The following is a 12907-nucleotide window of genomic DNA, read 5'->3' as shown; positions in this document are numbered from 1 at the left end:
ATAAACTGGAAATGTTTACAAATAATAATGTGGGCTGGGGATGAAGAGGAGGGGTGGAGGGAGCTCCCCGCAGTCTAGCTCTCCCCGTGGTTTTGACCTTTCAATCATGTAAATCTTTTTTTTAAGATTTTATTTATTCATTCATCAGAGACAGAGAGAGAGAGAGGGAGAGACACAGGTAGAGGGAGAAGCAGGCTCCGTGCAGGGAGCCCGACATGGGACTCGATCCCCGGTTTCCAGGATCACAGCTTGGGCTGAAGACGGTGCTAAACCACTAAGCCCCCCGGGCTGCCCTCAATCATGTAAATCTTTAACCAAAAATAGAATCAAAAAGTGAAAACATGAAATTGAAAGCCAACTTAAATGAACCTGTGCAAGAATGTAATAGTATAACCACTTGGCTGAGACCAAAAAAAACAGCAAAGAAATCCTAATAATCACTCAGTAGTTTATTGGTCATAATAACAGATGTTAAATGTTCATAACCTTTTAACTTAAAAATTACCTTTTTTAAAAGAATTATTTTTTACTTATTTGAGAGAGAGATAGAGAGCATAAGGGGGTAGGGGCAGAGCAGGAAGTAGAAGCAGATTTCCTGCTGAGCAGGGAACTGGATGCGGGAATCCATCCCAGGGACCTGAGGTCATGACCTGAGCCGGAGGCAGATGCTTAACCAACTGAGCCCCCCAGGTGCCCCTTAGCTTAAGGATTTTCAAGGGACATCTGGGTGGCTCAGTGCATCGAGCAACTGATTCTTGGTTTTGGCTCAGGTCATGATCTCAGGGTCATGAGATCAAGTTCCACTTAGTGTGGAGCCTGCTAGAGAGTCTGTCCCTTCTCTCTCTCCCCTTCTCCCTCCTCCTCCTCCTCCTCCTCTCTCCCTCTCTCAAAATAAATAAAATCCTTTTTAAAAAATTTTTAAAATTAAAAATTTCAAACCATCAGGGTGTCTGGGTAGTTCAGTTGGTTAAGAATGACTCTTGATATCAGCTCACGTCATGATCCTGGGGTCCTGGGATCGAGCCGCACATGCTTCTTCCTCTCCTTCGGCTCATTCCCCCCCTCTCTCTCTTGCTCACTCTCAAATAAATAAAATCTTTTTTAAAAAAAATCCCTAAATACTTTGTGCATTTCTTCAAGTCGACAAGAACACGTGACTGCATAGCCAGAGAATAACCAGCAAAGGAGGAAATTAACAGGAATCCAAATCCGTTCACACAAGATCTCACACATATGTCGTCCTTTCCAGTAATGCTCTTTACTGGTCCAGGGTCAACTCTTGGAGCTAACTAACTGGAATTTAAATTAAAAATTTAAAAAACAACTTTGCATTAGTCTCCTTCAATCTGCTCTTCAGTCTTTCCTTGCATGACCTTAGTTTAATTTTTTTTTTTTTTATGATAGTCACAGAGAGAGAGAGAGAGGCAGAGACATGGGCAGAGGGAGAAGCAGGCTCCATGCACCGGGAGCCCAATGTGGGATTTGATCCCGGGTCTCCAGGATTGCGCCATGGGCCAAAGGCAGGCGCTAAACTGCTATACCACCCAGGGATCCCCATGACCTTAATTTTGAGGAACACTTGCCAGTTGTTTGAGCAGTGTTCCTCTGTTTGGGTTCGTCTCATATCTCCTCATGATGACATTTAGGTTATTCATTTCCAGCAGGAACATTGCAGTAGTGGCGCTGTGTCTACTTAATGCATCCCATACACACATAATTGTTCCTTTACTGGTGATGTTCATGTTGATCACGTAGTTGAAATGGTGTCTATAAGTTTCTCCACTACAAAGTTAATTAGTGTTTTATGCTTTTTCATTGATAATTAATAATTTTTTTAACAAAGTGATACTTTGAGACTATGAAAATGTCCCGCTCTTTATATGATTTCATCCACCGCTCTTGGCATCCATTGGGGATCCTTCCTACATCAATTGTTACTGCGATGGCAATTCTCCATCGTTCCCTCTATGCTTGGCAGCCGCTCTACTGTGAAGAAAAGCTCTGACTTCCCATTATCTTTTTAAATTTATATCATATTAACTCACTAATTCCCATTTTCTTCAGTGGGTTATGCTCTACTGCCAATCATATTTATTTTGATCCCTAACCTGTCCCAGGTTTGGACAAACTGACTCATGTGTCCTCCTCATCCTTGGAGTACTTTCCTTATTTCTGCCATGAGAAGTTCCAGATCCATCTTGTACTTTCCCTGCACCAGCCTAAAATCAGCCGTTTCCCCACACAGTTCTGTTTCCTCCTAGTGGAGAATGGTATTTGGAAAGCAGGATCTGGGGGCTGATGTGCTACTCGGGTGTCACTGCTTCCAGTCTTTCTCAATGGAAAGAACCAAGAGACGTATTTATATCCATATACACACACAGGCACGAACAACTCCACACGCACAGCTGCATCTGTTCTATGTCTGAGGACATTAGAAGCCCTAACCTTATACTGAGGTCTCTAGTTATAGTGCAGAACCACGTGGCTCATTCTTGTCCTCTCCCTTTCCATATTTGTGTCTCCTGCCCACAACAGTGAGGCTCTCGTTGCCCTCAACATATTTACTTCTGTGCTCGACTCCCTGTATGTTACGAAAAACCCAACTGCGTCAGCTCATGCCAACTAGCCCCGGGGCTTGATATCATAATTTTCAAACTATGTTATTTATTTTGCAGGGTAAAAGCAAGTAAGTAAAAATATTATGCCATTAGGAACTACTATTTTCAGGGTAAGTAAAAATAGATGCAAATATATAAACAATGAAATTTTGGGGTGCCTGGGTGGCTCAGCCTGTAGAGCATGCAACTCACTCTCATGAGTTCAAGCCCCAGCTTGGCCATAGAGCTTACTTTATTTTTTTTTTATTTATTTTATTTTATTATTTTATTTTTTTTATTTTTTTTACCTAGAGCTTACTTTAAAAAAAAAAAAAGATTAGGGACGTCTGGGTGGCATCAATCAATGATGCTTGCTTTCAGCTCAGGTCATGACCCCGGGGCCCTGGGATCGAGTCCCCGCATCGGGCTCCCCCCAGGGAGCCTGCTCATCCCTCTGCCTGTGTCTCTGCCTCTCTCCGTGTCTCTCACGAATAAATAAAATCTTTAGAAGGGTGGGAAGAGCCAAGGGAGGCCGGAGTCGCAATGGGCAAGGCAGCAGTCCTGCTTGCCAGCCATGTGGGCGTGCTGTGCCCGCCTGTGGTTCCTGTGTGTTCACACAGCATTTGCACCTCTGTCTGGAGCATCAGTAGTCACAGGAGAACACGGGCTTTGTGGCCATGCCCCCGGTGTCAGGGGCTGCTTTATTCTCTCACTTTGGGGCTTACCTACTGTACTCACTCTGCATTGCACACTTCCTCTCCAGAGAATGGGTGTTTCTGCCTGTGTGTCCCCGGTGTGTCCCCAGCTGCTGGAGCTGGCCTGGTGTCGGCTAGGGGCTCAAAGGTAATCCATGAAGGATGCATGGAGCTTCTGGGGGTTTCGGGAGCGTTCCGGAGATTATTCCTGCTACTGGTCCGACATTAGGGTCTGGGATTCTCAGTGCTGCAAGAGACTCTGTCCTGAGGGGAGGTGCCCAGGTGGGACCCTCTTCCCAGGGAGGACTCTGACCCAGAAAGACCCCTGCCCAGGAGCATGGGGGTGGGGTGTGAGGTGTGTCCTAGAGCTGCCAGCCAGCAGCCCGGCCTTTGGCATCAGCATGGGAGAGGCCAGGGAGTGACCTGAGTGTGAGTCTCCAGAGGCCATGGCCCTGCCTCCCAGGGGCTCTGTGACTATGCAAAACCTCTCCACTCTGGGCCTCAGTTGACCCCAGACCCCAGATGACCCCAGGGAACCTTCACGTTCCAAAAAACCAGTGCCTGTTTGTGGTGGTGGATCTGAAGATTTGAATATGTTGTCAGCCCCACGAAGGCAGGAACAGCCCGCTTCCCTACCATTGGGCGGGCAGTGACTGAGCACTACTGGTGCTCCCACCTGGGGCCCAGCGTCTGGGCAGCCGGGCAGGCAGGGCCACCGGCTCCGGCTCCGGAAGGGCAGCCTTGGGGTTGAGGACTTCTAATTCACTCAACAGGAACTTTTGGGGAGCTTGCTTTGGGAAGTCCTGATTCTTTGGGATGCTTGGAATAGACCAGGAAACTATGCCGAAAGAAAAATTCTCTGCTTTTCTGAGTTCACATTCTAGTGGAAAACAAACAAAAACATTTATTTTCTGAGTGGAAAAAAAATAGAGCGGGTGGGAGATTGCACAGGCGGGGGTAGCGAGTTGCCATTTTAAATGCGGTGGTCACTGTGAGCCTATAAACCCAGTGGCACTTGAGTGAGTGACAATGTTGGGGAAGAGTCTTCCAGGCAGGAGGCCCCACGGAGGCTGCGGAGCACAGGGAGCGGGAGAGACCAGAAACCACGCCGCCGCCGGGAGCAGGAAGGTCCGGGAGGGCTGGGGTCTCTGACCTGGGCCTTGGGAAGAGATGGTGCTGCCACCACCATGGCCAGGGGACAGGCAGAAGGATGGAAGGACGGAAGAGCAGGCTTTGAGAGCCAGATCAGGCTTGATTCAAGATGTACAGGTGAGGAGGTGAAACGCTCCCTGGAGAGAGTGTGAGCTCGGGATGGTGTCTATGTGGGTGTCAGCCCGGGCCGGTCACAGAGGGAGGTGAAAGTCATGGGACTGAGGAACTACCTCAGCACAAGTTTAGGGGGTCAGGACCCAAGCCTATCAAGGAGGAGAGAGGAAGGATGGAAAATCTGGGGGGCAAAGGGTGCTCTTAGCTGTGCTAAGCACTCAGGCAAAGGCTGGGAGGTGAGCCTGGGACGGGCTCCGGGCTCGGCTAGGGGACAAAACAAGACGCCAGCTGTAGGAGGGGGGATACTGTGGGCGCCCTAGTCCCTCCTTCTCCCCAGCTCCTCCCACCAAAGCACCAAGCACCCGGGAGCTGAAGGTTGGGCTCATCTGCAGCCCCTGCCTCTGCCCGAGCCTCTGGGGATTCAAGGCTGGAAGGAGGGAGCTCAGGGCTGGAACCCCGAGAACAATTCCTACTCCACAGTGACTGCCGGCTGAGCTCACGCTGAGTAGGGAAGAGACCCTTCCTGGGAGGAGCTTCCAAGATTGGGGCTTGGCAGTGTCCTGTGGGCCCTCTCCACAGCTTGGGGCCTGGATGTCGTCCTCATGTGTGTGAAGACCTGGGCGTGGGAGTAGCTCCTGCTAAACCACAGGCCTGCTCCCAGGGACAGGAGCACCGAGCCAGCGAGGGCCCACAGAAGCCGCGGAGGGCTGCTTGCAGCTGACCTGGGGGCACTTGTGATGGGTGCACGCGGGCGCAACTGCACGACACAAAGATGCTTTTCGAGATAATTCAGCTAAATGAAGAGAACAGCACTAAAATGCTAGTGTGTGAGATATAAGGGATTTCTATGGACCCACCGTCTGCAGACTCCCTCGAGGGCTCTAAAGAACCATGCATTGTTTTTTTCTTTCTTTCTTTTTTTTTTTTTTAAGATTTTTATTTATTTATTCATGACAGAGAGAGAGCAGGCTCCGCAGGGAACCCGACGCCGGACTCGGACTCGATCCCAGGTCTCCAGGATCACTCCCTGGGCCTAAGGCAGGTGCTGAACCGCTGAGCCACCCAGGGATCCCCTATGCATTGTTTTTATGAGCAATGACGGTGGCTTTTAGGAAGCCTTTGAAGACATAGTGCTAACTGGCCCCCTCCAGAGCTGAGGCCCCCTTGGAATGGGAACAATAAGTCACCCCATGTGAGCTCTCAGGCATAGTCTCCGTGATTACACACACACACACACACACACACTCTCTCTCTCTCTCTCTCTCTCTCTCTCTCTTAAATAAACAAAATATTTTTAAAAGTAAAATAAAAACCTTAAATATCTGCACAATGCAGGGACGCCTGGGTGACTCAGTGGCTGAGCATCTCCTTTCCGCCCAGGGCGTGATCCTGGAGTCCCGGGATCGGGATCGAGTCCCGCGCTGGGCTCCCTGGGTGGAGCCTGCTTCTCCCTCTGCCTGTGTCTCTGCCTCTCTCTGTGTCTCTCATGAATAAATAAAATGTAACAAAAAAAGATTTATTTTTCTGATAGAGAGCACAATCAGGGGGAGGAGCAGAGAGAGAGGCAGAAGCAGGCTCTCCGCTAAACAGGGAGCCCCTAAAACTTCCTATCTTTCAAAAAAGGTGTGCTTACGAAGAAATGTTCATTACGTTAAATTTTAAAAATCAAGCTATAATTTAACTTAAAATACATGACTAAAAACGGATCCTTTGCAAGAACACATAGTAACTAAAGGAACATGTTAAGCACCTTATGGGGGTTAGGGAAAGGGTGTAAGCTAGGAGGGTAAAGAGACGGAAATAAGGAGTAGAGGCTGTAGTGGGAACATGGCCGTTGGGACTATAAGCTCGTGTCATCCAGGCTGTGTGTGAAGACTGTCATGCTCTGTGACAGCTGGTCTCAGTCTCCCTCTGTGACCCTGTGTTCACTCATCTGTAAAGTGCTTCCTAAGGTGGCCCCACAGAGCAGAAGCAGAGGGAGGAGGAGAGAGTGCTTCTGTGAGAGCCTGATACACTCCAGGTCACCCATCACAAGGACAGTGAGCGTGGAGACCAGTCACGGGGCTGGGCTGACATGGTGACTCTCCACCTGGGCCTGGGCCCCTATCTCCCAGGAACTTGGACTGACCTGTGGCCCAGCAGTGGGGAGGCCTGAGTGAGAGCCCCTCGGCCCAGCGTCCCACCAGGCCCTGACCAGCCGTCCTCCCTGGGTCTGATAAGACACCCCACCCCCACGGCCCTCTCCCCTCTCCAGGCCAGTGGCCACAGCCTGGCCCCCACCCTGGCTCCGCGTATATAAAGGGATGCTGGGGGCTGAGCACCCCACAGGCCGTTCCTGAGCACGCCCAGCTCCCACTCAGCTCCACCATGTCTCTGACCAAGGCCGAGAGGACCATCATCCTGTCCATGTGGGGCAAGATCTCCACGCAGGCGGATGCTATTGGCACCGAGGCCCTGGAGAGGTCAGTGCCTGATGGGCTGCACTGGGGCCAGGAGGTGACAGTGCGGGTTAGTGAGGCCCGGGGGCAATGGGTGGGGGGCACGGGGTCAGTGGGCAGGAAGGGAAGGTGCATGGGGAAGGGGCTTGGCACCCAGGTCTCCCCCACCTCCGTGCAGTGAGTGAAGGAAGGAAGGAAGGAACTGCTGAGCCATGGGCCGCTGGGGTGGGCTTGTGCCGCGCCCCGGGGTGGGGGCCCGGGACCGGGGAGAGTTGGCCAGGCGGGCCTGCCCTTGTGCCACACCGGGGCGTGCGGGTCCACGGGGAGGTTCGCGTCCCTGTTTCTGTTCTAAAACATCCATTACAACGTGTCGTGGGGGGAGGACGGGGCTTCCTACGCGTCAGTGGCGCCACCGTGGCCCGCAGGCTCTTCGCCAGCTTCCCGCAGACCAAGACCTACTTCCCGCACTTCGAGCTGCGCGCGGGCTCAGCGCACCTGCGGGCGCACGGCGCCAAGGTGGTGGCCGCGCTGGGCGACGCGGTGCGCAGCCTCGACGACGTGGCGGGCGCCCTGTCCAGGCTGAGCGAGCTGCACGCCTACATTCTGCGCGTGGACCCGGTCAACTTCAAGGTGGGCGGGGGGGGGGGTCCCCAGGGTCCCCAGGGTCCCCAGGCGCCGCCCGCGCTCACCCAGGCCCTCCCTCCGGCGCAGCTGCTGTCCCACTGTCTGCTGGTCACCCTGGCCTCGCACTTCCCCGCCGACCTCACGGCCGACGCCCACGCCGCGTGGGACAAGTTCCTGTCGCTCGTGTCCTGCGTCCTGACTGAGAAGTACCGCTGAGCGCCCCCGGCTGCGCCCCCGCGCGCCCTCCCCTGCGTCCCTCCCGCGTGTCCCCAATAAAAGGCTGAGGACCGAGCGGCTCCCGCGTTCTGCGTGTTGCCAGGAAGCAGGGGAGGGACAGGGGGGCTCAGGGGCGAGAACCTTTGCTCCCCGAGTGTGCGGCCCCCCGCGCCCCCGCGCCCCGGCTCTGCCTGCGGTTCCGCACCCGCTGCGGCCTGCGCTGGGCCGCCCCCCACCTTGGGCCCGGCAGATAAGCGCGGGCGGCGCCTGGGCGCGGGGGGGCCGCTATAAGGAGGCGGGCGGGGCGGGAGGGCGCAAAGCAGCCCCGGAGGCGCCATGCTCAGCGCCCAGGAGCGCGCCCAGGTAGCGCAGGTCTGGGACCTGATCGCCGGCCACGAGGCGGCCTTTGGGGCGGAGCTGCTGCTCAGGTGGGCTGCGGCGGGGCGGGGCCGCGGGCCGGGGTGCCTGGGGGCGCTGGGGGGCGGGGTCCGGGGGGTACCCGGGGTGCCAGGGGTGCCCGGGACGGGGGGCGGCCGTCCTCACCGGCGCCCGGCGCGCAGGCTCTTCACCGTGTACCCCAGCACCAAGACCTACTTCCCGCACCTGGGCCCCTGCGCCGACGAGGCGCAGCTGCTCAGCCACGGGCGGCGCATGCTGGAGGCGGTGGGCGTGGCCGTGCAGCACCTGGACAACCTGCGCGCTGCGCTGAGGCCGCTGGCCGACCTGCACGCCCAGGTGCTGCGCGTGGACCCCTCTAACTTCCCGGTGAGCGCGCCGCGGCCTCGGGGGCGGGGGGGACGGGGGGCAGCAGGGCCCGCGGAGGCAGCGCCCTCACCCGCACCTGTGCCCCCGCAGCTGCTGATCCAGTGTTTCCAGGTGGTGCTGGCCTCCCACCTGCAGGACGAGTTCACCGTGGAGATGCAGGCGGCGTGGGACAAGTTCCTGACGGGCGTGGCGGTGGTGCTGACGGAGAAGTACCGCTGAGCCCGCGCCCCCGCCCACATCCCCGCGTGTCAATAAACACGGGTCAAGCGGCGCCGGCGCCTGTGTGCTCTGTGGGCTGCGGGCGGGTACCTCCGGGCACCTTAGGGCGCCACCCCAACCCTCGCGCACCGGGGACAGGGGCCCGGGACTCTGAAATGGGGACAATTCCTTGGTTATAGTCCCGGGTCCGTGCAGAGTGTGGATCCCCAAAGCCTTGGACAGAACCGTTGCCGAGGGGCTTTGGGGCAATGAGGGGGGCACCGGGGGCGCTGACATGAGGGGGCCCTGGTCCGGTGCTCTCACACAGCGACACCATTCACAAAGCACCTGTGTGTTCACTCCCTCCTGGAACCTGCCTCCATCCTTCCCGCTGGGCGCTACCAGCTTGAATTCTCACGTCTTTTGCTGACAAATACCAGCACCGCCCACCCCCAACAGCCAAGTTCCTGGGCTCAGGTCAAACGGGTTGGGACTCCTCAAGGCCTTTGCTTCCCCCCATTCCCCTGACACTCAGTCCACAGCAAACTTTGCCCTAGCCACGCTAGCCCGTTCCTCTGAAGGTCCTGGGGCGGGGCACTGGGGTAGGAACTCCCACCACCACCCTCTGGCAGACAGAGTAGGTTTCTAACCCTGTTCACACAGCCGCTGGCTGATACAGGACCTGTCCTGGAGCAACGTGAGCCTAATGCAGAGCGTGTGGAAACAAACAAAAAAACCTGACTCCTCACTGGGTTTTTGACATAATTTATAAGATCATAAAGCAGAGGAACGCCCGGGGGGCTCCGCGGTTCAGCGTCTGCCTTCCACCCAGGACGTGATCCTGGAGACCCAGGATTGAGTCCCACATCGGGCTCCCTGCGTGGAGCCTGCTTCTCCCTCTGTCTGCGTCTCTGCCTCTCTCTGTGTGTCTCCTGAGAATAAATAAAATCTTAAAAAAAAAAAAAAAGATGATAAAGCAGGATCAGTGCCTGGCAGATCCAGGGCCACCCAACCCCCACTCCAGCTCAAGGGGCTCCTTTCAATTTCCATGATTCCCCCAACCAAGGCTTGGTCCCCTCAGTCCCATCCCACCACGGTCCCCAGGGTCAGTCTCTCCCCTCTCCGCAGCATCAGGGCAGGAATCTTAGCCATCTACTACTCAGAACCTTCTCGGACAAGGGAGCGAGGCAGGGAGTGGGATTCAGGGAGTTCGCCAGACTGAACAATGAAGGTTCCCAGTTGACAATCTTGGTCAGTGCTGGGAGCACTGTGCTGACCTGGCTGTTGGTGCCCAATCCGAAGGATGCCACGAGATAGGCCCTGCCTGTGGCCCTGCCCAGCTACCCACCGCACTCCTCAGTCCACGCCTGCACTGGTCACCTGGCGCTGCCCAGGAGCGCCTGCCCAGCATGGGGGAAAGAGGGCTTGAAGGACCACATAATCTCCCTCACCACTGCTCTTTACATGGACAATCGACAGCTCTCCATCCTGGTGGATGTTTGGGGTGAAAGCAGCTTGTTCACATCAGAAAATATTGTGCTCCCCTCCCCAGTCGGCAAATACCCTAGTTTCAGAGCCAAAAGCAGGGCGGGGGGGGGGGGGCGGTTCGGGACCTCGTGTGGGCTCCCGGGAACCACAGGAGCCAGAAGGGAGGGTGCCACGGGGAGCTGAGCTCGGTCTGCGTAGGACACAGGACAGAGAGTGAGGGCGGCCTTGGGACCCCCCCACCTGCTCCGGGACCTCGGGGCACTCGGCCAGCCAATGAGCGTGGCCCCGACGGGTGTGCCCCCTCCGCGGCCCTGGCATAAAGCCTCTGAGGCCTCCCCGCCCCGCACATTTCTGGTTCTCCTCAGACTCAGAAGGAACCCACCATGGTGCTGTCTCCCGCCGACAAGACCAACATCAAGTCCACTTGGGATAAGATTGGTGGCCACGCCGGTGACTACGGCGGAGAGGCGCTGGACAGGTGAGCACCCAGCTCTCCCTGGCGCTGGGGTTCGGCCGCCCCCCGCGCTCCGTGTCCGCCTCCCTGGGCCCCTGTCCTCCCCCCCGAGACCCCTGTCCTTCCCCCGCGACCTCTTGTCCCCCCCCCCATGGCCCCTGTACTTCCCCTACAGCCCCTGTCCTTCCCCCGAGGCCCCTGTCCCCACTCCCGCAGCCCCTGTCCCTCCCCCCGCCCGTCCCTCCTCCTGCGGCCCTTGTCCTCCCCCCGCAGCCCCTGTCCTCCCCGCTGTGGCCCCTGTACTTCCCCTACGGCCCCTGTCCTTCCCCCGGCCCGTCCATCCCCACCCCCGCCCAGTCCCTCTCCTGAGGCCCTTGTCCTCCCCCTCCACACCTCTCCCCCACCCCCGGCGGCTCACCGGCCCTTCCTCCCGCAGGACCTTCCAGTCCTTCCCCACCACCAAGACCTACTTCCCGCACTTCGACCTGAGCCCCGGCTCCGCCCAGGTCAAGGCCCATGGCAAGAAGGTGGCCGATGCGCTGACCACCGCCGTGGCCCACCTGGACGACCTGCCTGGCGCCCTGTCTGCCCTCAGCGACCTGCACGCCTACAAGCTGCGGGTGGACCCCGTCAACTTCAAGGTGAGCCGCGGGCCGGGCCAGGACACACCTGGAGGGGTGCACAGAGACCCCAGGGCTCCCGGTGGTGCAGCCCGCCCCCCGCCTGACGGCCCCTCCCTCCGCAGCTCCTGAGCCACTGCCTGCTGGTGACCCTGGCCTGCCACCACCCCAACGAATTCACCCCTGCCGTCCACGCCTCCCTGGACAAGTTCTTCACTGCTGTGAGCACCGTGCTGACCTCCAAGTACCGTTAAGCTGCAGCCGCGCAGCGGGAGCCCCTGCCCTGGGCCCCTGGGCGGCCTCCTGCACCCGCACCCTGCACTTCCTGATGTTTGAATAAAGTCTGAGTGGGCTGCAGCCTCTGAAGGCCTCCGTTGTCTTTGTCTGCGAGTGGTGCAGGTGGTCTCCTCCCCGCAGGGGACCTCTGCCGGCCTCAGTGGCTCTTGGAACTAAAGCTGAGGCTTCCTGGAATGAGCGAGTCATGCTCCAGTCCCAGGAGGTGCCAGGCTTCCCGGGTTCCTCTCTGGAGTGACAAGCAGGGGAGGCTAAGACTGCCACCCTTTTTTTTTTTTTTTTTAAGATTTATCTATTTATTTATTTATTAGAGAGAGAGAGAGTGGGGAGGAAGAGAGACAGGGACAAGCCCACTGAGCACTGAGCTCCGAGCTGTGGTGGGGCTCCATCTCATGACCCTGAGGCCACGATCCGAGCAGAAACCAACAGTAGGATGCCTGCCTGACTGACTGGGCTAACACAGGGGCCTCATTAATGGTCATTTCGTATTTCTGTTAATTTCCTGTTAATAACCTTTGTCAACTGTTCCCGTAAGTCTTTGTTTTTCCCTCTTATATATGTGGGAGTTCTTCACATAGTAGGAATCTAAGCCATTGGCTGAGATATGTTCCCCAAGTCTCATCTAAAAAGGACCCAGTAGGGGATCCCTGGGTGGCTCAGCGGTTTCAAGCCTGCCTTTGGCCCAGGGCGCGATCCTGGAGTCCTGCGATCGAGTCCCACATCAGGCTCCCGGCATGGAGCCTGCTTCTCTCTCTGCCTCTCTCTCTCTCTCTCTCTCTATCATGAATAAATAAATAAAAAATCCTTTAAAAAAATAAAAATAAAAAAATAAAAAAAGTAAAAAGGACCCAGTGGCAGGAGGACTGGAACCAGATGCAGAAGAGGGGTTGTCCCAGGCCTGGGGGCAGGTCTTTGAGCCCTCTAAGCCTGCAGTGTCCTATCCTTTTCGGGAGGCCAGGATTGGGCCTTTGGCTGTAACAGAATCAGTAAAAGAGTGGAGAGTGGAGGGTGGGAAGGGAGAGTGGAAGCAGCCAGAGGGAGGCCCAGCATGTACAAAATAAGAACAGACTCAAGGGGCAGAGCAGGAGAGAATTGCTGAGGCTTGTCTGGAGCTTCTTTCTTCTGCGTCCCAGGCAGTTTGACAGATACTTCTTCCTGGACACAACGGGGAGATCCCGAGGGAGGGTGCCCACCCAGCCCCTCCCCAGAGCTCAGTCTTCTTCCCAGGAGAGGACGTGTCAACAGCTTCTCA

The 12907-nt window shown here is 56.5% G+C and overlaps 4 protein-coding genes across 10 annotated transcripts in view; 3 read left to right on the top strand and 1 right to left on the bottom strand.

The window, feature by feature from the left end:
• Positions 1–12907, bottom strand: part of NPRL3 (NPR3 like, GATOR1 complex subunit) — a 67922-nt gene that overhangs the window by 49370 nt on the left and 5645 nt on the right. The gene's annotated exons all lie outside the window — the stretch shown is intronic.
• Positions 6905–7893, top strand: LOC140598338 (hemoglobin subunit zeta-like). The gene is made up of 3 exons (XM_072754324.1): positions 6905–7020; positions 7422–7626; positions 7708–7893. Exons 1-3 carry the CDS (start codon positions 6926–6928, stop codon positions 7834–7836), a joined length of 429 nt encoding a protein of 142 aa, XP_072610425.1. The 5' UTR covers positions 6905–6925; the 3' UTR covers positions 7837–7893.
• On the top strand, positions 8156–8872 carry HBM (hemoglobin subunit mu). The gene is made up of 3 exons (XM_025984986.2): positions 8156–8264; positions 8397–8601; positions 8692–8872. Exons 1-3 carry the CDS (start codon positions 8173–8175, stop codon positions 8818–8820), a joined length of 426 nt encoding a protein of 141 aa, XP_025840771.1. The 5' UTR covers positions 8156–8172; the 3' UTR covers positions 8821–8872.
• Positions 10609–11718, top strand: LOC112909065 (hemoglobin subunit alpha). Its single transcript, XM_072754322.1, has 3 exons — positions 10609–10765; positions 11178–11382; positions 11487–11718. The coding sequence occupies exons 1-3, from the start codon at positions 10671–10673 to the stop codon at positions 11613–11615; spliced, it is 429 nt and encodes a 142-aa protein (XP_072610423.1). The 5' UTR covers positions 10609–10670; the 3' UTR covers positions 11616–11718.

This window comes from Vulpes vulpes, chromosome 3, assembly GCF_048418805.1.
Source record: "Vulpes vulpes isolate BD-2025 chromosome 3, VulVul3, whole genome shotgun sequence".
NCBI lineage: Eukaryota > Metazoa > Chordata > Mammalia > Carnivora > Canidae > Vulpes > Vulpes vulpes.
The sequence above is the reverse complement of the archived record's forward strand: the minus strand, read 5'-3'. Positions and strand labels throughout refer to the sequence as shown.

Bases quoted from the DNA above. Each gene is read 5' to 3' on its own strand.
- LOC140598338 (XM_072754324.1), top strand. From the start codon at position 6,926: ATGTCTCTGACCAAGGCCGAGAGGACCATCATCCTGTCCATGTGGGGC. The intron at 7,021-7,421 runs GTCAGTGCCTGA...CGTGGCCCGCAG, and splicing joins GGCACCGAGGCCCTGGAGAG to GCTCTTCGCCAGCTTCCCGC. The intron at 7,627-7,707 runs GTGGGCGGGGGG...CCTCCGGCGCAG, and splicing joins TGGACCCGGTCAACTTCAAG to CTGCTGTCCCACTGTCTGCT.
- HBM (XM_025984986.2), top strand. From the start codon at position 8,173: ATGCTCAGCGCCCAGGAGCGCGCCCAGGTAGCGCAGGTCTGGGACCTG. The intron at 8,265-8,396 runs GTGGGCTGCGGC...CCCGGCGCGCAG, and splicing joins GGGGCGGAGCTGCTGCTCAG to GCTCTTCACCGTGTACCCCA. The intron at 8,602-8,691 runs GTGAGCGCGCCG...GTGCCCCCGCAG, and splicing joins TGGACCCCTCTAACTTCCCG to CTGCTGATCCAGTGTTTCCA.
- LOC112909065 (XM_072754322.1), top strand. From the start codon at position 10,671: ATGGTGCTGTCTCCCGCCGACAAGACCAACATCAAGTCCACTTGGGAT. The intron at 10,766-11,177 runs GTGAGCACCCAG...TTCCTCCCGCAG, and splicing joins GGCGGAGAGGCGCTGGACAG to GACCTTCCAGTCCTTCCCCA. The intron at 11,383-11,486 runs GTGAGCCGCGGG...CTCCCTCCGCAG, and splicing joins TGGACCCCGTCAACTTCAAG to CTCCTGAGCCACTGCCTGCT.